Source organism: Protobothrops mucrosquamatus, unplaced genomic scaffold (genome assembly GCF_001527695.2).
Source record: "Protobothrops mucrosquamatus isolate PMUCROS unplaced genomic scaffold, P.Mucros_1.0 scaffold83, whole genome shotgun sequence".
NCBI lineage: Eukaryota > Metazoa > Chordata > Lepidosauria > Squamata > Viperidae > Protobothrops > Protobothrops mucrosquamatus.
The window spans coordinates 1,253,431-1,276,662 of record NW_015386460.1 but is presented as its reverse complement, the minus strand read 5'-3'; the positions used below and the strand labels follow the sequence as shown (position 1 = coordinate 1,276,662).

Below are 23,232 nucleotides of genomic sequence, written 5' to 3'. Positions count from 1 at the left end.
AGATTATGGCCCAAGTGGAAGGACAGCAGAAGAACTTAGTGCAAGGCATTGAATCCCTTCCAGGTTCTGGTCCTCTTTCTGCCTTTGACCAAGACTTGCTGCTTTTAAAAGCTACCTCTGCTGCTGCTCTCAGTTGCCTGGGAGAATGCCTGCATTTGCTTCAACAGAGTATAAGCCAAGTGAGCGCACCTCGGAACAGGACATTACCTTCAGGTGCGTAAAATTGGCTAGTTTCTTTCATTTTTTGTCCCTTACTGGCCATGTGTTGTTGTAGTTGCCATATGACTAGAGTTTTTCAGTTACACGGTAGATGAAAATTTCATGCGGTTTTTAGTCAAAATTTATCAAAAGGAGATCTTGGAATTTCAGTAAATAACAAACTATGTCAATATTAAAATGTATTTTTATCTTGAGAATAACATTAAATTTTACACAGTATTTATACATGTACCTTATGCGGAGAGAAAATCATAGAGATGTTTTTGTCAATAATATATGAATGTATGCTATACTATTATTTTTGATATTAGATTAATTCAAAGAAATATAATGAAGATGTTGAATCAGTATATTGTATTTCTAAATGTGCAAAGCTGCTGAGTGATTTAGCTGTTCTTGCTAAAGCATTTTTTCAAATCATATGTAATTGTATCTATCATCCATCCATCATCCATCCATCCATCCATCCATCCCCCCAGTAGCACAACTCTGGGAGGCTTACAGGACATAAAAGATAAATAGAAAAGCAATTAAAAATTTAAAACTATGCAATAAAAAGGAACCAAGGAGATGGATGCTTTGGGGATAAGGTCTTCTTATCCCATTAACCACCTTCAGCAGTGAGTGCCCCTACAGAGTCCAAAGACAACTGGCAAAACCAAGTTTTAATGCCCTTCTGGAAGATCAGACAGGTGGGAGCAGTTCTCAGCTCTGTTGGTAAAATGTTCCACAGGGTCAGGGTCACAATGGAAAATACTCTTCTTCTTGACCCTGCCAGCTGGAATTCCTTAGCTGACAGGCTCCATAGCACTGGTGCAAGTAGGGTGGGCCAGTCCCATTGTAAGTAAGATGGCTCCTCAAATACTCTGGACCTATACATGTAGGGCTTTAAAGGTAATAATCAACACTTTGTATTGGACCTGGAAGCAAACTGGTAAACAATGCAGCTTGTGTAACAACAGTGTTATATGTGCCACCTAGAGGCTCCAAGGATTGTGCATGCCACTGCATTCTTTCCCAGCTGTAGCTTCTGAATATTCTTCAAGGATAACCCCATTACAGTACATTGTAGTAATCCAACTGAGAGATGATTAGGGTATGAGTGACTGTGCTCAGGGCCTCATGATTCAGTTAAGGGTGCAACTAGCTAAACATAAAATTGTGCAAAAGCCCTCCTAGCCACGACTGCCACCTGGTCTATGAGCAGGAATCATGAATCCAAGAGAATTCCAAGTTGCGCACTGGGGCTCTCTGGGATAGTACAACCCTATCCAGAAATAAAGATAATAAAACATTGGAACCTGAGGTATCCTGCACCCGCAGTCAGGATTCAGCTGAAGCTTGTTGTCCTCCATCATGACCCCAGGCATTGAGAAAGGACAGCCACAGCATCTTTTGGATCACCAGGATGTCATCAGCATATACTGATAATATTTCATCTCATGGTGTCGGATGATCTCACCCAGCAATTTCATATAGATGTTAAAAAGGAGTGGAGAGAATACCAAGCTCTGTAGCACTGCACAAAGGTGTGGCCATGGACTGGATCTCTTGCTCTCTGTCAATGCTGATTGGAACTGGCCTTGGAGAAAGTAGCCAAACCAGTGCAATACTGCACCACTAGCCCTAAACCCCACAGCTAGCCCAAAAGGATACATTGGTTGATGGTATCAAAAACCACCAAGAGGTCAAGAAGAGCAAGAATGGATGCCTGGCCCTTATCCCACTCTCATCAGAGATCATCCACAAGTACAATCAATGCCATTTCTGTCCCATAACCAGGCCTGAAACCCAGATGAAGGTTGTCCACCTTATCTATTTCATCTAGGGCCCTCTGGAGCTGCAATGGAATAACTTTTTCCACCACCTTCCCTAAAAAAGGAGAGGTGATAAACTGGATGGAAAATTGTACAGGCAGCTTGGGCCTAATGATGGTTTCTTGGGGGGGGGGGAATCAAGGCATCCATGAGCCATGAACACCTTTCCTGCAATGATGTTTTAATCACTACTTGGACCCATCTGCAGATTGCTCCCTGGAGGCTTTTACCAGCCAGGAGGGCAAGGATCTATTAAGGATAGCTGCAAGGAACCTGTCTACTTCCTCAGGTCCAACAGGGTCAAACTGTTCCTGGATAACTGGGCAAGTCTGTTCCCTGGATATCTCTAATGAACTTGCTCCATGCATGATCTCAAACTGAAAGGACTCGAGCAATTTTATCTGTCAGATGTTTGACAAATTCCTCTGCAAAGCCCTGTGAGTATTTTTCTGAGCTTTCCAAGGAGCAACCAGGGCCATCAGGTGACACTCTGTGGATTCAACAAGACTGGAGAAATAGTGATGTTTCGCTGCTCTTGCCATCATAATGTATAGTGGCTTGACTTGTGTTCAGTTGGATTTGTTCTGAGTTTTCTTCCAGCAGCACTCTAGCAATATTTTGGGACTTTTCAGCACCCTCAACTCTTCTGCAAACCATGGGGAGTTTTGGGAGCAATGGGCCATGAGAGGACACATGGGTGCAATCATGTCAGAATAACAGTATGGCACAGTTGGAAGCAATCACTGAGGTCTTCTAGTCCAATACCTTGCTCAGGCGGGAAACCTTATACCATTTCAGACAAATGATTCTCCAATTTTTTCTTAAAAACCTCAGGGCTCTACTGCTTTCTGATTCAAAGTTGTGGCCAAAACCTCCTAGGGCTCCCATGGGACATTCCCCTGCTCCTGGAACCCCAAGCAGATCCACAAGGCCCAATCTATCTGCTATCTTAGATTCAAATTATATTCATTCTATTTTTAATCAAAGAAATGCACTACTGCAAAATAGCATTCTTTGAATATTTTTGAATTTCAACCGTGTCAATTCAAGACAACATTCGTATTTGAGATGCACAATAAAAAAATCCAATGTTTCCCATATGAATCTGAAATCCTACTATTAAAAGTAAACCCCGTATTTCTTACTTAGTTGATCACCCTGGTATGCTGGCTTGGCTCAGCATATGAAATTTTGATTCTATAAATATAAAAAAATCAGATATCAAACCTACCTCATATTTAGCAGCTGTATCATTTTAAATGAAAACTTTGTTTTTAAGCTTTGTTGGAATTTTTTTCCTGCCTATATATGCTTTGACTATATTGACTTGGAGGCTTTTTTGCACTGTTGACCTGGGACTCTGGAACCAACTGCATTGACTCTGTAGATCGCCTATAGTAAAGCCACAGAGATCTAGAGATGATGTTTGCTTTGGTTTCTAGCCATTGGAATGTTTTAAGGCACAAAGCACTAGGCAAGCAAAAAAGCGAAGATTCTGGAATTCTTTCCTTGTTTCATCACAAACAGTGCAGTATGAGCAAGTGACATTTGCAGAATTCTGGACAATCAAATAGTCTTGTCCTTGGAGTAGAAACTGCTTCAACTTTATTTTTAACCTAAAAGACAATTTGTTCATCTATGCCTATATTGTTCTATTTGAAGCAGATTCTTGGCTGTGGTTGCTGCTATGAACGCCAAATGACTGAAGAAATCTCAGGTGCCAGCAGAGTTTTATAAAAGGAATGTTAAGATAATTTTTAAAGTAAATAAATATATTCAGATTCAATTTTAGATGGTTAATAGCACACTGGAATAAAAAAATATCAGAGCATCTGTGTTAGCCTTGGTAAAAATACTAAACTGCTAAATGCCACATACAGTCAAAAATAGAGTTTTCTGTATTAATTTCAAAAGAACCAATTGTATGAAATATTTTTTGTTGGAAGATTGCCATTTACAACAGATACTCAGAGAAATAGATAAATATAGAGACATCTTGATAATTGCTATGACAATAGAAAAGTAAGATGGGTAAGAAATGGCAGGAGAAATTTTTGTCTAGGTCCTTGTCCCATTTCCTTTGGGTTCCTGTTTTTGATTTCATCAAAGCCAACCCTTGCTATTTAATGCCCAAAAGCCCTCCAGGAGGCTGTATCCATGAGAGATTTCCAAGAAAGAGGACCCAAAAGCCAATGTGATTATCACAAGCTTTATTAAAGGTAAATACTTACAGGAATAAACATGCAGTGTCCTTGTGACAGATGGCAGGTTATGTATGCTGTGTTCTACCATGGCATGTCCATGGCAAGAGGCTGGCTTGTAACACTTTTATAGCCATGAGCAAAACAAGATGTGTGCAAAAAATAATTTATCAGTGAAGTGCTCTTCCTATGGACTCCTCAGTTTCTCTGTACTTGGCACAACCACAGTGTGTATTCCCAAATATATTGTGTATCATGCTGTGTATCATTTTTTATACTAAAAGTTCTTGGCAGTGATTAAACATGACATTAGTTTGGTTCAAAGTATATACATGCATAGGTTCTTATAAAAGGCAGCAGCAGGAACTTTTAAAATTACATCTTTCTTATGTTTCTTAAAACTTTCTGGCCAGGTCTGCTGTTCCACAGGGATGTATCCAGATAGAAATATGCTGAAAGATATATTTCTTATCTAGGCTTTCTATGTCGTGGCCCCTGTCCTCACATTGAATAGAGGGAACACACAGTGCAGGAAAGATATTGCAGATTTCTTTTTTCTTCTTTTAGAAAATATCCTAGTATGGCATGGATCAAAGTCAAATTCTACAGAGATACTGAAAAGCAGTGCCCTTGCTTCTTTAACAACAGCGAGTGCCAGTCTATCGTGGTCAGTCATACCATCTGTGATACAAGATGAAACTATGGTAAGTCTCGTATGAAGATAATTCGAACAGCATTTGTAGACCATATTTGAAGGCCTTGCACATGGTAATGAGTGCATGTTTTGGATACTGTCATATGGCAATTTGGTTTAGGTGGCGAACCTATGGCACGGGTGCCAGAGGCGGCACTCAGAGCCCTCTCTGTGGGCACGTACGCCGTCACCCCAGTCCTAGGCCTTCAGCTGAGTTTTATAAAACCTTTTCGCTTTAGGCCTCCGCCGCCATGTGCAAAAAAAAAAAAGATTCAATCAATCAGTCAATTTCAACTTCTCGTGGGAAAAAAAAGATCTTGCAAAGTTGGAATTGATTGATTGAACTTTTTAGTCCCACCCAGTCTGCCATTACCACCGCAGCCATGCCCAACCAATTGGCCACGCCCAGCCAATTGGCCATACCCACCCGGCACTCGACGATGCATAAGTGGGTTTTGGGTTGCAGTTTGGGCACTCATCTCTAAAAGGTTCGCCGTCACTGGTTTAGGTTGTTGTATCTAGGCATGGTAGTTTATATGGTTTATTTATTTATCAAGAAATTAGAATACGTTGCTGGGAAGAATTGGTCTAATCATATCAATGTCCAGTTTACGTCTTGAAAGATTCCAAAATAACATTTTGATACATTTATTTAATTACATAATTGTTGCTATAATATCATCTTTGTTATTTTCTTCTCAAGCCTATGTTTTAGGTAGATAGGAGACTATTTTCCACAAAGTCAGACCATTAGCTGATGCCATCTCAATATTTTTATACGCTGATTGATAGAAGCACTCAAAATTTTTTGATGTAAGCTTTTCCCAAGCCTGCCTGCAATTGCCATAGATTAATTCTATATCATGTAAAGTAATATTCTACAACTGATCTAAAATTGTAATGATCTGCCAGTTTCTGATTTTAGAAATTTTATTAGCAAGAAAATTTTTGTTAGCAAGAATTTTTTTTTAAGGTTGCAAGTTACCTGTTAACACTTGTGTTTGGTAGATTACTTCAGAGAACTTCTTAGTTGTTATTATAGGTCTTTCTTATGCTATATAATAACCATAATATGTGTTCTAGCATATCCTCTTTGGTAATTAGTACTGAAATAAATGGAATACCAATACAGAGCAATCCAACTATATCTTTTTATATCCCATTTTATTTTCCTACTGCCTATTTACTGTTTACTCTTTGGATTTGTAATAATTGGCCACGGAATGCAAATAGGCCATGGACCAGTAGTGGGCCTCGGCCCACAGATTGGAGACCCCTGTTTTAATGGACTAATTAAATTCTCAGATCTAAGCTTGTAAATTTGTGGCTAGCACTTTTTAGGGAAGTACGGCTTTGTAGAGAAAAGCAGTTCAGAAAGAGATTCCTTTTTTAAACAATCTCTCTGCTCTTCAAGGGGCAAAAGGGGGGGAAGGGAAGTGGGTCAGGTACAGGACATTGTACAGAGAGCTTTATCGGAATGAGATGGCAGCATTCAGGGATCTTCACAGCACATCTCTCAGTCATATGTTCACTTAGCTACCATTTTGCTTAAAAATCAAATTATTGGAATGGAATATGGTTGCTAAATGAGGAAAGATTGTAGTACATGTAGTGTAAGAAAGAGAACTTTAACAGGCAGCTCTCTAATTCTCAAATATCTATCTATAGTTCAGCAACATTTGGAAGACCATCAAGGTTTATGTTCTGTGCTCTAGATCAACAGCCTCCAACCTTTTGGATGCCAGGGACTGGTTCAGTGGAGGGCGGTTTTTCCGGGGTATGTTTGATTTCACGTGCTGCCTGGATCTTGCACATGCCCAGATAGGGTCACTTGCATGGCCTAATTCCTGGCTGTCTGTGGAGTGTTCCTGGTCCACAGGCCGTGGATTGGAGCCCCTCTCTAGATAAATATTAAAAAAGTAGAATGGTAATATGAGATGAAGGACTAAAGGAGTCCTCCCCCCTCTGCGTCCCAGGATTTCATCTTAAGAATACTTAAAATCTTATTATTTGAATATTTAAATCTTAGTGATTGACCCTTGGATTTGCAGATACCAATAATTGTAGGATGTTTTGACAATCCTTTTAATATATACACTACACAGAAGCAGGTAACAATAGAAAAATATCAAGCTAAGGTGCTCTTTTCTGCTGAATTGTTTTGAATTTTGAATTTAGGTTGAAATTTTGTAGCGTATTTGAAGTGGCTCCTGGGAAACAGTCCAGTTATGTCTGCTGTATAAATTGTTGTGCTGTTCGTGGAGAAGGTGGGAGATATTGTTCAGCCTTTCTTTTTGAGAAAGAGATTATGAATGGTATTTGCATCTAGGAGCACTTAAGTTATAGACATTTGACTGATAGAATAATTGCTTTTATAATGCAGTATTTTGACTGATTGTCACCATGTTAACGGTCTTCATTATCATCTCTTATTTTCTTACTTAGATCAGCCAGTGTATAGCATATTTTTTATGCATTTTTACTTTATAAAAAACTAATTATATTGACAAATTAGTAACTGCTCCTGCAGTGGCCTCTCATACAGCTGGCACTTTCTAAGTCCTTTCAAGTAAACCTGGTGACTATTCTCCAGGCATTCCCATCATCTAGACTCCTTTTAAGAACTCTTTATGTACAGTACTTGTACTTTCCTGATCAAGTTACACGGAACAACAATGGATCAGATGACAAACAACTTGCTGCATTTAGTTGAAAGTTTTATTAAAAAGTTTGATGAGGGGATAATGCTTGTGGAGATATTTAGTTTTGGACTATAAGATACTCAAAAGGACTTTGATTTGAACCAAAGAGATATCCTTACAGCCAGAGAACTGAGTCGATTTCACACTCTCTTTAAAGCGCAAGTCTGCATTTTCTCACAATGTTAGTAGTCTGACTGAACAGGAAAGTGGCAAATTCTTTTTGCCTACAAAGACTAAGGGAGATTGGACAATGGAATTATTACACCTAGCTGGAAATCACTTCTCTCTGGACTTTGGTGGGAAGATAAACTCATTGTGGAGACTAAATTTATTATACTTAATTAGACAACAATAGATAAGAGATGGCTTTAAGAAGCAAATGTTGATATTTGATCCAGGAGGAATTACTTTTAATTTTTGGGTGATTTGGGATAGATAAGATGTCATGGTAAATTTTCTATGAGTTATATATTAATCAGTATTCAGTTGGGAGGAATAGCACTAGCAATAAGACTTATATACTGCTTCACAGTGCTTTTATAGCCCTCTCTAAGTGGTTTACAGGGTCAGCATATTGCCCACCCCCAACAATCTGGGTCCTCATTTTACAGACCTCGGAAGGATGGAAGGCTGAGTCAACCTTGAGCTGGCGAGGCTCGAACTGCTGAACTGCTGGCAGATGGCAGTCAGCAGAAGTAGCTTGCAGTATTGCATTCTAACAACTGTGCCACCATGACTCTTCCACGACTCACATACACAGATAGTATGTATGTATGTGTGTGTGTGTATGTATATGTGTGTGTGTATATATATGTGTGTGTGTGTTTTAAAATGCACCTTTTTAATGTCAAATTTTGTGGGGGAGGTTGTTTCTGTTGGTTTTTTTGGAATTTTTTGTATTTTAGTTTCGAATAAAATAAAACATTTGAAAAAAAAACCTCTTTATGGGATCTACTTCTGTACTTCCAACTGCTTAGCCTCCATGTTTTGTGCCATTGTGTTGATCACAACTTCCTTCCTGCATGGTATAGGACAGTGGTGGCAAATCTATGGCACACGTGCCAGAGGCGGCACTCAGAGCCCTCTCTATTGGCACATGCACCACCGCCGCCAGCAGCAGGTGCATCAGGCCACCACTGCCGCCCGGAGCAGGAGCCCCGCCCAGCATAAAGGAGGCGAAGCGGCCGACTAGCAAGCTCGAGTAGAGGTGGTAGAGCAGAGGTCACCAACCATTGTCGATTGGTGGACTGAAAGAAAAGCGAGGGGGAAGCATTTTACATGCGTACATGCGTGCACAGGGCCGCGAGCACACACGTGCTGCAAATGGGGCGGGGCTAGTGCCTGCATGATACTCACTAGCCCTCCCCCGTTCTTGCATGGTGCAGTGCCTTGTATCTGCACCCCGCGGCATGGCCGTTTTTGAAAGTGAAGGAACAAATTCACAAACTAGTAATTTTTGAAAATGAAGTTTTGCCTGGTATCTTATAAAAAAGAATAATGCTATACATAATGCTATACATAGAAAGGAGTGACTAAATTTTAACTTTGGCAAGATAGAAATGTTTTTAATGGAACTGTCAATCTGTGAAGGGACATTCAGCTTCTATCACTTGAGATAGGATTCTCCTTAAGCACTTTGCTTGGTGAGTTGTTGATGTTTTTGGATTTGATGTCTAGCTGTACCCAGGACTGTAAAAGATAGAAATGGCCATAGTGATGGTTTGAGTTCAGAATGGAGAAGGAGAAGACTTTACATTGGTGCTCTAGTAATGGAGATGTTTATTTAGCATCAATTTTACATATTTCAAGCCTCAGGTAAAGTTTTTTTTAATTGATACAAGTATGTTGAGAATTGTTTTTAATGATTTTAATTTGCTGCCTTTTACTTTAGTTTCAGCAGTTTTTTTGTTTTAAATTTTGGTTTATTATTGGTGTATTATCTCTATCTGTCTGTCTGTCCGTCCGTCCGTCTGTCTGTCCGTCCGTCCGTCCGTCCATCCATCCACTCACTTACTTACTTACTTACTTATTTACTTTTTATGCCACCCATCTCTCCTTTTAGGTAACTCTGGGTGGCTTATTTTAGTGTGTGTGTGTGTGTGTGTGTGTGTCATATGTATATATATATGTATATATGTGTGTGTGTGTGTGTGTGTGTGTGTATCCCCACCTAGTAGCTCAAAAGCATGCAAATGCAAGTAGATTAATAGGTACTACTTTAGTGGGAAGGTAACAGCATTTAATGCGCCTTTGGCATAAAGCCATGCTAGCCATATGTCCACAGAAAATGTCTTCCGACAATGCTGGCTCTTTCAGCCAAGAAATGGGAGGAGCGCCATGCCCTAGAGTTGGACACAACTGGACAGGGATCACTTTACCTTTAATTATATATATATAATGTAGGGTATAAACTGGAGCTGAGAGCTGAATAATGTTTTCAACTCATTTTGTGACTTCCAAACCGAGATGTTTACAGGAGAATTAAAAAACAATGTGATGGCTACCCCAACCTTGCAATTTGACCTCCTCACCAGCAACATACATAAAATAACAAGCATGCTGTGACTACCATCTTGCTTCTTTCCAGAGACAAGATTTGCTTGGTATTTGCATATCTCTTTTAATCAGTGAACACAAGAGTGAGGAAGGGTAGACAGACAACCAAGATATATATTTTGCAAGTAAGATTTAAATAAAAGTAGACTTAATTAATAAACATCTGGGGAAGATTATCTTATCCAGGTGCACATTATGAAAGTAGATACCCTCTTCTTCCCATGCAAATATTTGTTAGAGTTTGAATTCCTGAGGTGTTTTTTTTTGTGTACAGGAGAAGGATTGTATATATATTGCTATTGTTATACATTATCTGTTGTGAAAATGGGAGATATAAACATGTTTCCTTCCTCCATTGGATTGGAACTTTTTTATTATTATTAAAAATGTTTACATAGGTCAGTGCTTTTTGGGGTAGAATGAAATATGTTTAAGGACAATTTCTCCATGTATCCCTAGCAGCTTAAGGCAAACTGTCAGTTCACATGGCCATTTGGGATAATTAATGACATGTTTCGCACTTTACCCTAACCTCCATGCAAATGATGTCAGGAGGCTTCTAAATGGGGCAAAATTTCAGTCTTCTCTCTAATTCCCTCAGTTTAATTGAGAAGTCATGGAGTTTACAGGCAGGACAATATATTTTCAGGTAGGACAATATATGTCCGGTTCCTTATGCACATGGATATTACAGACCCTTTATATCCCCTCCTGAAACAGATAATGGGCTTTCTTCATTACAGTAGTCTTTGACTTACCACTGTTCATTTCATCATGGTTCAAAGTTATATTGGCCTTGGAGAATATAGTTACTTACAACCTGTCCTTGAAGTTAAGATCATTTACTACCCTTTTGGTCATGTGATTACAATTTGGATGCTTCGTAGTTGGCATTTACAACGGTTATATTGTGATCACATGACTATTTGCAATCTTCCCAACCAGCTTCTGACAAGTCAATTGGAGAAGTAGATTCGCTTAACGGCTGAGTGATTCACTTAATGATCATGATAAAATGGTTATAAAATATGGTCTAATCATGTGATGACTTGTTTAATGACTGTATCACTTAGCGACCATAATTTCTGTCTCAAGTTTTTTTGTAAGTCGAAATGTACTGTACCATGTAAGTCAGTGTTTCTCAACCTTGGCAACTTTAAGATGTCTGGACTTCAAATTCCAGAATTCCTCATACTGCTGGGCAATTCTGAGAATTGAAGTTCTGACATTTCAAAGTTGGTAATGATGAGAAGCACTGATGCAGATATTTCATTAATTAGTAACTTTAGCAAGCATTGAATAAGTAACTGTAAACTCAAGCATGTGTGCAGTTGAAATGAGACAACTTTTGCAAAAGAAAATGCTTTTAGGATGCTAAAGTGTGTTGCTGGTTCTCTTCTATTTTTTAGATTGAAAATAAGGGTTTATAAAAAAAGAGAAAAAGCATTTTCAAAGTGTGGAGATATTTTCCTTTTTTAAAAAAAACCACTAGACAAATCCTGTTTCCTCATCCAATGCTGCTTTCCTCCATTGGTTAATGCAGGGCTTTTCAACCTTTTCATCCATTGTATCACTTTTAGGATATGGCAGTATCTGAGTACCACCAGTTGCCTAGCAAGGTGTCAAAAACTTGATGACCCAAAAAAAAAACTAAAAAAAAAAACTGATGAAGTATAGGTAGTCCTCGACTTACAACAGTTCGCTTAGTGACTGTTCGAAGTTACAATGGCACTGAAAAAAGTGCCCCCCTAGCCACAGTCGAGCAAGAAACCTGCCTGACCACTCGACGGCGCTCTTCCTCCGAGATTTTCATTGTTGTGAGCATTTCTGTGGAGGATTGGCAGCGGGGGTGGAGTGGGAGGTGTTTGGTTTTTATTCCCCCTATCTGCTGGGTGGTTGCAGCAGGTTTTGGTTACTTCACATGACCCTCGGACACTGTGACCATCATAAATATGAATCAGTTGCCAAGCATCTGAATGTAAATCATAAGACCCTGGAGATGCTGCAACATTCCAGCTGATTGGTGCTTCTTCTGGACTCAGCAGAAGTGCCAGGATCAGCGCCCAGCTCCAGCTGGAGCCTGGCGTGGATCCTGATACTTCCACTAAGCCCTGACAGTCCCGAAGAAGCGCTGATCCTGGCGCTTCCGCTGAGCCCTGACAGCCCTGCAGCTCCAGCCATCTCTCGCTCAGGCTTGTGCGGTGCTGCCACTGGTTCAGCTCATTCCCCTCCCCCGCTACCACTTTTCTAGGATGATAGCGTACCACCTGCCAGATGCCAATGTACCACAGGTGGTACCTGTACCACTGGTTGAAAGGTTTTGGGTTAATGCATAAGTTTCATTCTGTATTACGAAATACTTGCACAGATGCTTCTTTATCTTTTTGAAACTATACTTACATTTAAACTATATTTAATTCAAAAGACTAATTGGTGGAAGCATTTGTGAGCAGTAATCAAGAATGACAATTAGCAAAGTTGGATCATAGAGCCATTTTAAAAAATTTATTAGAAAATTTAGACAGGGATATGATGTTAATAAATCTAAGATTTTACACTTTGCACAGGTGTTATTTTTGTAATTATAGCTGTGATTACTGTTTATGTGCTAATTTTGTTTGTGATTGGATCACATTTGGGGTGGGTGTATTATAAATAAATTTCTATTTATTACCAGTATCACACCAATAATTTCTAAATATTCTAAGGTTTCTCTGTTCTCCATAGTAGTTCAAGTATCCATCCTGAAAAAAACTACTTTTTAAGTTCAACCTTCTCCTGTTTGTGTGTATATATTAAAAATATGATTTTAAAAATAATATACTATGCTATACCATATACCATAATACTATATTATAAGAATTAACTTTGATATTACTGGCCACAATTTAAATTAAAGTTTAAATCTTAACCAACAGATCCAATCCTGAACAAGAAACACTAATGACCTATGACTTGCATTACATCATTGTAGTTGATTATGACAGCATAAATGCAACTTGTCCTGCCCATAAAAGTATCCTGTTTTTGTTTTTAAACAGACCAGCTCTTTCCAGCCTCAGTATGACCATTATTCTCTCTTACCTATTTTCAGATTTTAGCTCAACTTTTTTTCTTGCTCTGCTTTTTATCCTAGCAATCATTTATACAAGTTTTCCATTCCTCTACCTATAATTTCTCATCCCTTTCTCCTTTATTTCATCCTTTCTTCTCATATCACTGCTAAATTATTTAGCTTCTTTTCAAATCTGTAGCTTTAATTTCTCTGTGTTAATTATTCTGATGTTCTTCACCTGTTTTCTTCTGCTTTGTCAGTTTACTGAAACATTTCTAACTTTCGAGATAATGTTACATTAATTTTCCAATCTCTGAATTTCTTTCCATTTTGATCTACATGGTCAGGATCGCAGGCATTGCTTTCTATTGTTAGAGTGCAACCAATTTTCCAAGGGATCAAAAACAATATGGGATAATCCTAGTATATCATCAGGCCAATATATCTAGCACAGTCTTCTCCCTGATGGTGCTAGAGTTTTATATGGCCTCTTGCCATTCAAGTTCTCTCCCAGGGACACCTTCATATTCTGCTCAGGTGAGTAATATGACTGTGTTGTTCCTAAGTATGAATGCGTTGTTCTGCCTTCTAATCTTTGGAGTAACATAACAGAAAAAGAGAAAGACTCTTTTAAACATACTGATCGTTTACATGTAAAGCAGTCTGGTTTTATTTTGATCTGTCTAATCCAGTGGTGGCGAACCTATGGCACGGGTGCCAGAGGTGGCACTCAGAGCCCTCTCTGTGGGCACGCGCGCTGTCGCCCCAGTCCTAGGCCTTCAGCTGGGTTTTATAAAACCTTTTCGCTTTAGGCCTCCACGGCCGTGTGCGGAAAAAAAAAAGGTTCAATCAATCAATAAATTTCAACTTCTCGCAGGAAAAAAAAGATCTTGCAAAGTTGGAATTGATTGAACTTTTTAATCCCACCCAGTCTGCCGTTACCACCGCAGCCACGCCCACCCAATGGGCCACGCCCAGCAAATGGGCCACACCCACCCGGCACCCGACGATGCATAAGTGGGTTTTGGGTTGCAGTTTGGGCACTCGGTCTCTAAAAGGTTCGCCATCACTGGTCTAATCAAAAGAATACTGTTAAGAACCCTTAATTAAGTAAATTAAAATGTCAAGGAACCCTCACTGCTAAGTTGCATACATTTTTAAGCAGAGAATTGTGTGAATCAGTATTTTGTTGTGGCTTGTAGTTGATATAAAAATAAACATTTGTTTATAGCAAATTAAATAAATAATAAACATATTGTGTCAACAATGTATATCTGAGAAGATTAAATAGCGTGGTACATTCATTGTTAACAGAGATATAAAAGGATTTCTTACTGTTTATCTTTTCTGTTATTGTTTGAGGAATGAAATCCTTTATAGGCAACATACTTGTGGGATACTGTTACCCTGCAATGGACAGCTAAATAAATAACTTGCTAGAATGGTACTGCTCTAAATGTATTGCTATTTGAACCACACAAACGTAACATCTGCACAGTCAATTAAAAAGTTCACAGGAAAGGTGGTGTTTTGTGAAAATTATTTAGTACTCAAACTGAAAGTAGAGCTAGATTATATTAAGTACACTACACATCTATTCATAGAAATCACATTATATAATCTAATTTTGACATTTATAGCTTACAACTAAACCTTGCTTGCATAATTATTTTAGGGTGACATAGATACTTTTTTGTTTTTATTTTCTATTATGACAGTATGTTATATGCTTGCTGTTCATGATGCCCAAAACCATTAAGATGATTTTATATATTTATATATAACGATTCCAAAATGTTTGTAAAATTACCCAAATGAGTAAACAGAAAGTAAGCTAGTTTTTTTGCAAAGAATATTTCAATTATATTGAACTAAATAGATTTTATTTTGTCTGATTTTTATATTGTTAATCAGTTTAGATGTTTTAAAAATTGACTCCTAGCTTGTAATTTGTGTAGGAGTTCTGATTTCTATATTCCGTGATATGACAATGCTATGCTCAAATTATTGTTATGGAAGAAAGACCTTCTACTGTTATTACTGGATTTTATTAAATGCTGCTCACTAATGGGTGGTTATTCAACAATATATATATATGTGGAAATTCTTCAGTCAGATTATATCTGTGGGTTTGCCTGTGGTGGTTTTTAGGTATCAGTTAGGTAATCAGTTGGTGGTGTGTGGAGCTGACCATAGGACATTTTTATTTTTTTGTAAAGAAGATGAAAGTTTATGATAATGAGAAGTTCAATGAATTAAGTAGAACTTCCCTTCCCTTCCCCTTTCCTTATTTTTACCCTCCTCTTCCAATCTCTGCCAGCCTAGATTGAACAGATATTTTCTGGATGTTCGGAACTCTATTATTATAATATAGAGTATAGTAATAGAATCTTGAAAGTTTAGCAGAATATCCCTGCTTTATCCCCCATTATAGCAAATTATAGAATTAAGGTAGGGTGATTTTAGGTTTCTTTCTCATCCGTTCTTCTTTCCTACAGATCGAATTGCTGTTTACTTCGGGGTTCCTGCATCCCTTCTTTAAGATTATCTTTGTACTACTCTGTATATCTACAGCTTAGCTTTTTTCATCTTATTTTAGGACACGAAACTCTGTCAAGAATTGGATCTCTGTCCCAGTGTTAGAATCAACACCTAATTAGTGTTGAATCTTATTACTCATAATTGCCTAGGTTTGCTAACGGTCCCAATAACTCTCCAACAGTTTTCTTTCCAATTTCAGAGTTTCAGAGTTCATAACTTCATATGCATCCTTCTGTCTTGAAAGTATTTGAAAGAGGAACATTCACTCAGTTGACTGGGTGAGCAACAAAAGTTAAATAGTAATACAATTTTCCTAATTGTAATTCGCAGTAGAGTGATTCATTAATTTGCTTCCAAGTGGCAAGATATTGCCATGTTCTGGCTTATACTTTACAGTTTCATCCAAAACTCTAACCTGTGAGGATTATTTTTCTACATTCATATTTCCAATTGAACAACTCATGACATATCCAAGCTTTTGCTTTTAAGTGTATATACTGTATGTGTATTTTTTTTATGGTAAACACATTGAATGTATTGATATACACTTATCTCTCATTGGCGTGATCTCATTGAGCCCTATTGATATTAAGCTATTTAATAAAGCTTGAATCTGACAGTTCATTTTAAAAAGACATTTCACATTGCAAGAGTTTGATTTTTTTTTCCATGTGCTTATTCTGCTGGATTGTGAAATTGTTTGGCCTTTGTTTTGACGCCAAACATTAGAATCTCAAAAAAAAAATTTTTAAAAAAATTAGGGAGCTTTAATCCTAGCTTGAGGAAAAGATACCAAAAGAAGGAAGAGAAACGTAAGCATATGCTTACCAGTTTGATGCTTTCTAATGAAGGCATTTTATTTCATTTTTATCACTAACATTTTTATTCATTTTCAATTTTATTTTTGTCATTGACCAGCATAAATCTAATAATATAACAATTGCTCTAAAATAGAAATAGAAATAAAAAATCATATTGATATCACAGTGTACAGGAATTAAAATGTGAAAAATTACAGAATTACAATTTTACAATGAATAATCTAAAAGCTATAAATAAACAGGATAAACTATAAAAGGACATGAGTAAATATTAGAATTTGTAAAACACTATGAAAATGTTAAGCTATGCTATCTTACATCAAGTCTAAGATTTGCTGGAGCCCTAATAGGGTTTCTTGGGTTTAACATAATTTAGGGTTTGTTGGGTTTAACCAAATATAATAAAGAAACAACAACATAAAACATAAAATAGTATGTGTATACTATTTTATACACTAGAGAAAAAAAGGGCAGCAGGGAGAGAAAAAAAGTATGAGAAAATATATTGAATTTTGGAGACTTAGTTGAGACACAGACTGACTTGGAGGAGTTGTTTGCATTGAATCATAGCTCTGACAGAGAACCAGACTATTGTTTGAAATCCCTGCCACCTGATTAGCTAGCAACAGACTGAAGTAATTTTTTATTAAAGACAATGGTACAACACATGACCCACAATTTCAATTTCCCCCTCACAGCGAAGACTGAGCTTCAGCTTTTTTGGTATACTATAACAGTAAGCAATTATTTTTCCCAAGAGGAAACGTGAGAAATTAGGACTATTGTGGACAGCCGCTGCCCCCTGCCCTTGCACCCATGAACCCTCCTCAGCCCCCACTGCCACTCTATCCCCACCACTGTCCTGCCCCTGTCAAACAGGAACAGCTAAAGGGCCAGATATGGCCTGCAGGTCATAAAATACCCAGGTCTGTTATAGTATCTTTCCTCTAAGAGGGTAGAGGGGAGGACACTACAGTAAAAGTTCTTCTAGTATTTTGGGGGCAATATTATAGAATATCAGGATCAACATTTTTTAGTGTTTTTAAAGAATGCCATAAGCTTATTTGAATATATACCAGTGATGGCGAACCTTTTAGAGACCGAGTGCCCAAACTGCAACCCAAAACCCACTTATGCGTCGTCGGGTGCCCGGTGGGTGTGGCCCATTTGCTGGGTGTGGCCCATTGGGTTGGCATGGCTGTGGTGGTAACGGCAGACTGGGTGGGATTAAAAAGTTCAATCAATTCCAACTTTGCAAGATCTTTTTTTTCCCCTGTGAGAAGTTGAAATTGACTGATTGATTGAACCTTTTTTTTTTTTTTTTGCACACGGCGGCGGAGGCCTAAACCGAAAAGGTTTTATAAAACCCAGCTGAAGGCCTAGGGCTGGGGTGATGGCGCGCGTGCCCACAGAGAGGGCTCTGAGTGCCGCCTTTGGCACCTGTGCCATAGGTTCGCCACCACTGATATATACTATATTGTTTTATTTATGTCCAGAATACTAACTATATTCTATCTTTTAGCATACAACCCGTGAAGTGATTCTGGTTGAAGATGAGGTGACAGATACCGAAGACAATGAAGAGGACGATCTAGGAGACCTGGATGATCAGCGTAGTATAATCCTTCATATTATCTCACAATTGAAACTTGGGATGGATCTAACCAGAGTATGTAGCTCAGCCATTTTAGAAATTAAATGTTTGTTTCAATCCTTTTTCTGACATTACTACATATCTGTGATACTTCCTATGATGATGTTTACTGCTTTCTAATTTTTGCTTCAGTTGCATATATACAAAACCTTTAACTTTTTAAACAGGTAATATCTTTTTCAGAGACAGAAAGCTTTTACATTTTACATTCAGTCTTATTATAATGTGAAAGTAACCATTCTTCTTCATAATTCACAGTCCTAGAATCAAAACTGGCTTTTAAAAATATTTCTGATAAACTGTATTTGTTTCCAGTTACTCTTGGGAAGTATCTGGATCCTTGCTATTGAGATATATCTACTTCTAGAAAAATTTTTCATAAAGAATGCTAAACTAGATTTTTGGCATCCTACTTTTTTAAAAAACAAAGTAATGAAACACATATTTGTGGAAAATGAAGAAAACTGTTTTTTTATAGAATAAACTTCTAACCTTGTAGCTTTTGATAATTTCCTCAATTGTTAAACCATATACTTATATATTGTAAATGTTCCATGTGTACTTTAGTATATCTTTTTAGCTTGCTAGGCAGGTGAAAATTAAATTTTTATTTTAATCCTTTAGTTAATTAAGTTAATAACAGTTTATTTTATTAGAAAGTCACATCACTCAAATTAATCATTTCCACTGATTTAGAACACTGATTTTAAGCCTCTGTATAATTTCTAAAGGAGAGGTTTGAGGAGATCCAAGATACATAGAACAAAAATTTATCCAGGGACAAAGTGAACTTGAACCTTTGAAAACAATCTAAATCTGGTCCATAGAAGAGAACTCAAGGTTAGGTAAATGTGGTCATCCTTCACAGACAATTCAAATCATTACTTTGCATCGGAATTCCCCCCCCCCCATTCCCTCGGACCAGAAACCAAGCTTGTAAAAATGAAGTTTGAGGTGGATTCTTTGAATACTAATCTTCTCTCCTTGTGTCAAAAACAGAAACAATGAGATAACGTAAATTCATTAGAACTTGGATAATTTTTTTTTAAAAAAAGAGATTCCTTTTCCTCAATAGTTATCAAATGCCAGAGGACCTGAGACTGGGATAGCTTTCTGTTTTTATGCTAAAGATCTCATATGTATCTTTCCAATCTGTAAGAACTGCTATAGTGGCAAGCAAGTGCAATTGTTAGCTCTGCTTAACTAGTTTGCTTTTTGAGTGCTCATGTAATTTTCTTTTATACTAGCTGTTTATATAAAAGTATTAAAAACATTAACAGTTATTTTGTCTAGTTTTCATGTATTTTAAAATGTTTTAGTTTTTGAAAAAATCTTATATATTAGAAAGTAAAAGATAAAGAAAATGAGCCTAGCATTTCATCTGTGCATTAATAATAGGATACTGAAAAAATCTCTAATTAAATTGGCTTGTTCCGTTGAATGTGTATTTGGAATATTGAAAGGTCAGCAAATAACTTATTTTGATCAGTGAAAAAATTGAATGCACCAGTGTTGAGACCACTTTCCTGAATAATGCATGAAAAGAAAGAGCTTGTTGGATTGATCTCATCTAGTGAATCTAATACGAAGGGCTATTTGAAGTAGAGACACAAATGAAATGTGTAATGTTGCTTACAACATGCTAGAATAAAAGGATAAGATAAGATAAGATAACCTTTATTGTCATTTTTTTACTGTGGGCACAACGGCACACATCAAAAATGAAATTTAGTTGCCCGCTCTCAAAGTGAAACACATACATGACACGCACCTAAACATATTATGTACAACATATGTACAATATTTAAATATTATTACCTGAGGACAGGATGTAAAACATCTAATCTGAATGAATAATATGGTAGCAACAGAATGAGAATTAATAATTTTATTTATCTCACTGATAGATTTAAATATACCTAGCTAATTAATTATGTGTCTTTATTAATATTTTCTTTGATAATAATATAGGGAAGAGGTGTTCTAAGTCTAAGGTCTAATAGGAATTGGAGAAATGGAGTGATTTGCATAATTATCTAGTATAACATTGGAGGTACTGCTTTTGTCTTTATTCTTGAATTCCAAAAAGGAGAGAAAAGATTGATGTTTGCATTCTGCAAAGAATTGATGGTAACTTGATCTTTCCCACATGCGGTTATGGCAAAATGATTACTTTCTTTTTACTGTACTCTATATAGGTAGTGCTTCCAGCCTTTATTTTAGAGAAGAGGTCTCTGCTGGAGATGTTTGCAAACTTCTTGGCCCATCCAGACTTGTTTTTATCAGTTTCATGTGGAACCACTCCTGAGGAAAGAATCATCTCCTTCGTGGAGTACTATTTGACAGCTTTTTATGAAGGCCGAAAAGGAGTTGTTGCCAAGAAGCCATATAACCCAATAATTGGAGAAACGTTTCATTGCTCTTGGAATGTGCCTAGGGACAAAGTAAAACCAGTGAGAACAAACACTGCCTCTTGTGGTCTCAAGGGGCAAGCTTCATCTGAATGTTATAGGCTGAAATTTGTAGCTGAACAAGTGTCCCATCATCCACCAGTAACTAGTTTTTACTGCGAGTGCAAAGAGAAGAAAGTGTGTGTGAATGTGCACGTATGGACTAAAAGCAAATTCATGGGGATGTCTGTAGGTGTTTCTATGGTAGGTGAAGGTAAGAAGTGTCACAAAGAGATTATATTTTATATAGAATGCTTATTAAAAAGAATAATAGGAAAACTTGAGAATTTCTTATTCTCCCCCCCCTTTCTCATAATTTACATGGAATAAAAGCAGTAAAGCACTTGATGCAATGTTCAGCCTCCAAACACAAAAATCAGTAGAAATGCTATTTAGATAAGGGTTGAGTGGCGATACATTGAACGCATGGTCAGAAAAGGGAAAAAAATGGTTAATAATTTGTGGTTTGTTTTGTTAAAAAATAAGATGTATAGTTCATGTTAATATTCAATTCTTAAAAAAAATGTATAGATATACCATGTTTCCCTGAAAATAAGTCTGGGTCTTATATTTATTTTTGGTCCAAAAGACCCATTAGGGCTTATTTTCGGGGAATGTCTTATTTTTCCATGTACGGGAGGCGGTAAGTGTGTGGGGGCTGAAGTGTCCGGCAGCACCCGCAGCCCGCTGGCCTCTTGGCCAGCGCACTCTGGAGCTGTGAAGCCCATGCAGCACAGGTAAGTGGGAAGGCGGTGGCCACAACGGCTTATAGAGCTTCCCAGAGCAAACGCTTGGGAGGTGACGGCAGTGCCAGCGGAATGTGCCCTTTAGGCGAGGAGGAGAGTGGCGTGGACAGGCGGGGGCAGCCAAAACGTCTACCCTAGGAAGCCCTGTAAGCCATTTATTCTCTCCATCGATCCATCATTTTTCCCCCCTTCTCTCTTTTTTCACCCTTTTGGACACAGGGATGATGCCCAGGTCATACAGAGGGGCTGCTCAAATTCTGGACATTATACTGTGGAACTGACATTGGTATTGGTTGCAACAATTGTGATCTTTCTTCTTTAAATTGAATAGTATCTGTGTGCAGCAAACAAGGTCCAGTGAGCTTGCTATTGGGAAGGAAGAACTGCCTTCTGGGAATGTTCTCTTCCATTCCAGGATTATTAGGTTTTATGTATCTATAGTGCATGTACCTAGATTAATAATACTGCATTAATAATCCAATTAACCTTTGGATTATTCTTTCCTAGTAATTTCACTTTTAGTTTGCAAAGGGGAGAAGATCAAATTGTCTAATACCTCACAGAACAAAAAGCCTTTAAGTACCCAGCAGCACCTCCTGAGATTAATTAGCCCTAGGATTGATAGCATCTCTTATTTATAAATTGATTCTAATATTCAAGATATCTCCTTTGGATTTCCTGTTGTAAGGATGAGCAAGCTGGTGGTATTTAGATATTTATATAAATTGTCCATCCCTGTCCTATGTAATGTATGATATTACATCCCAATCATAGATATTCATATGATTATAAGATGTTATATTCAGAACATAATAGACAAACTTCCAAGGCTGTCATATTACAGTCCCTTGATGCCCTTATAAACAGAAGAACACTGACATCCTCTGAGTCTAAACTCTGCTGAAGATGTTACCTAGCCTGGTAACAAAACGTTCATAAACCAGCCCTCAAGCTCAGAGAACAAACCTTCACCTTTATCCTATACCTGAGCTACAGGTATTTGCCACTATTTCAAAATAGTCTCTTGATTTCTGCAAATCCATGTAACCGTCATTCATTATAGTTGTGTGATTGAATGGCTAGCCCAATAGCTAAAGTTGATTCACAAAAGCTCAATTGCAAAAAATCACTGTCATTACCTGTACCAGTCTTTGCATTTTTTTTCCTCTTGAAAGAAGTTACAAGGAAGATTAATATTTTACCTTTCTCAAACTGTTTCATTTAAACATACAGTACATTTTAACAATGATCATGCTTCTCCAAAACTCAGAATGCTAATCTCCTCTTCTTCCTTTACATCCTTAGGCATTCTTTATCTCTTGGAACATGGGGAGGAATATATATTCACATTACCTTGTGCCTATGCGCGTTCTATACTTACTATTCCTTGGGTGGAGCTTGGAGGCAAAGTCAATATTCAATGTGCCAAGAGTGGTTACTCTGCTTCGGTCACATTCCACACTAAGCCATTCTATGGAGGAAAACTACACAGGTATGAAAACTAAGTTTTGCTCTCTCCGGATCTCTTAACCTTCCGCCGGATCTCTTAACCTTCCTCCGGATCTCTTAACCTTCCGCCGGATCTCTTAACCTTCCGCCGCGCCCTCAAGACATGGCTTTTTCAACAAGCGGGCCTGACCTAGGGTGAGTTTTAAATAGGGATAATTGTTAATGATTTTAAAGTTTCAGGGGATTTTTAAGGATAATTTTAATTGATCGGCCTATTTAAATATTTCTTTTTAATTCGGCTTTTAATTATTGTATTTGTATTGTAGT

At 37.6% G+C, this 23,232-nt stretch overlaps 1 protein-coding gene across 1 annotated transcript in view; it reads left to right on the top strand.

Moving 5' to 3' along the window:
• OSBPL10 (oxysterol binding protein like 10) overlaps positions 1–23,232 on the top strand; it is a 71,066-nt gene that overhangs the window by 42,424 nt on the left and 5,410 nt on the right. The window contains exons 5-10 of the mRNA XM_029283430.1: positions 3–213; positions 4,805–4,941; positions 8,826–8,840; positions 18,129–18,275; positions 20,459–20,924; positions 22,762–22,948. Of these exons, the coding sequence (XP_029139263.1) occupies positions 3–213; positions 4,805–4,941; positions 8,826–8,840; positions 18,129–18,275; positions 20,459–20,924; positions 22,762–22,948 (1,163 nt within the window). The remainder of the gene's footprint in view (positions 1–2; positions 214–4,804; positions 4,942–8,825; positions 8,841–18,128; positions 18,276–20,458; positions 20,925–22,761; positions 22,949–23,232) is intronic.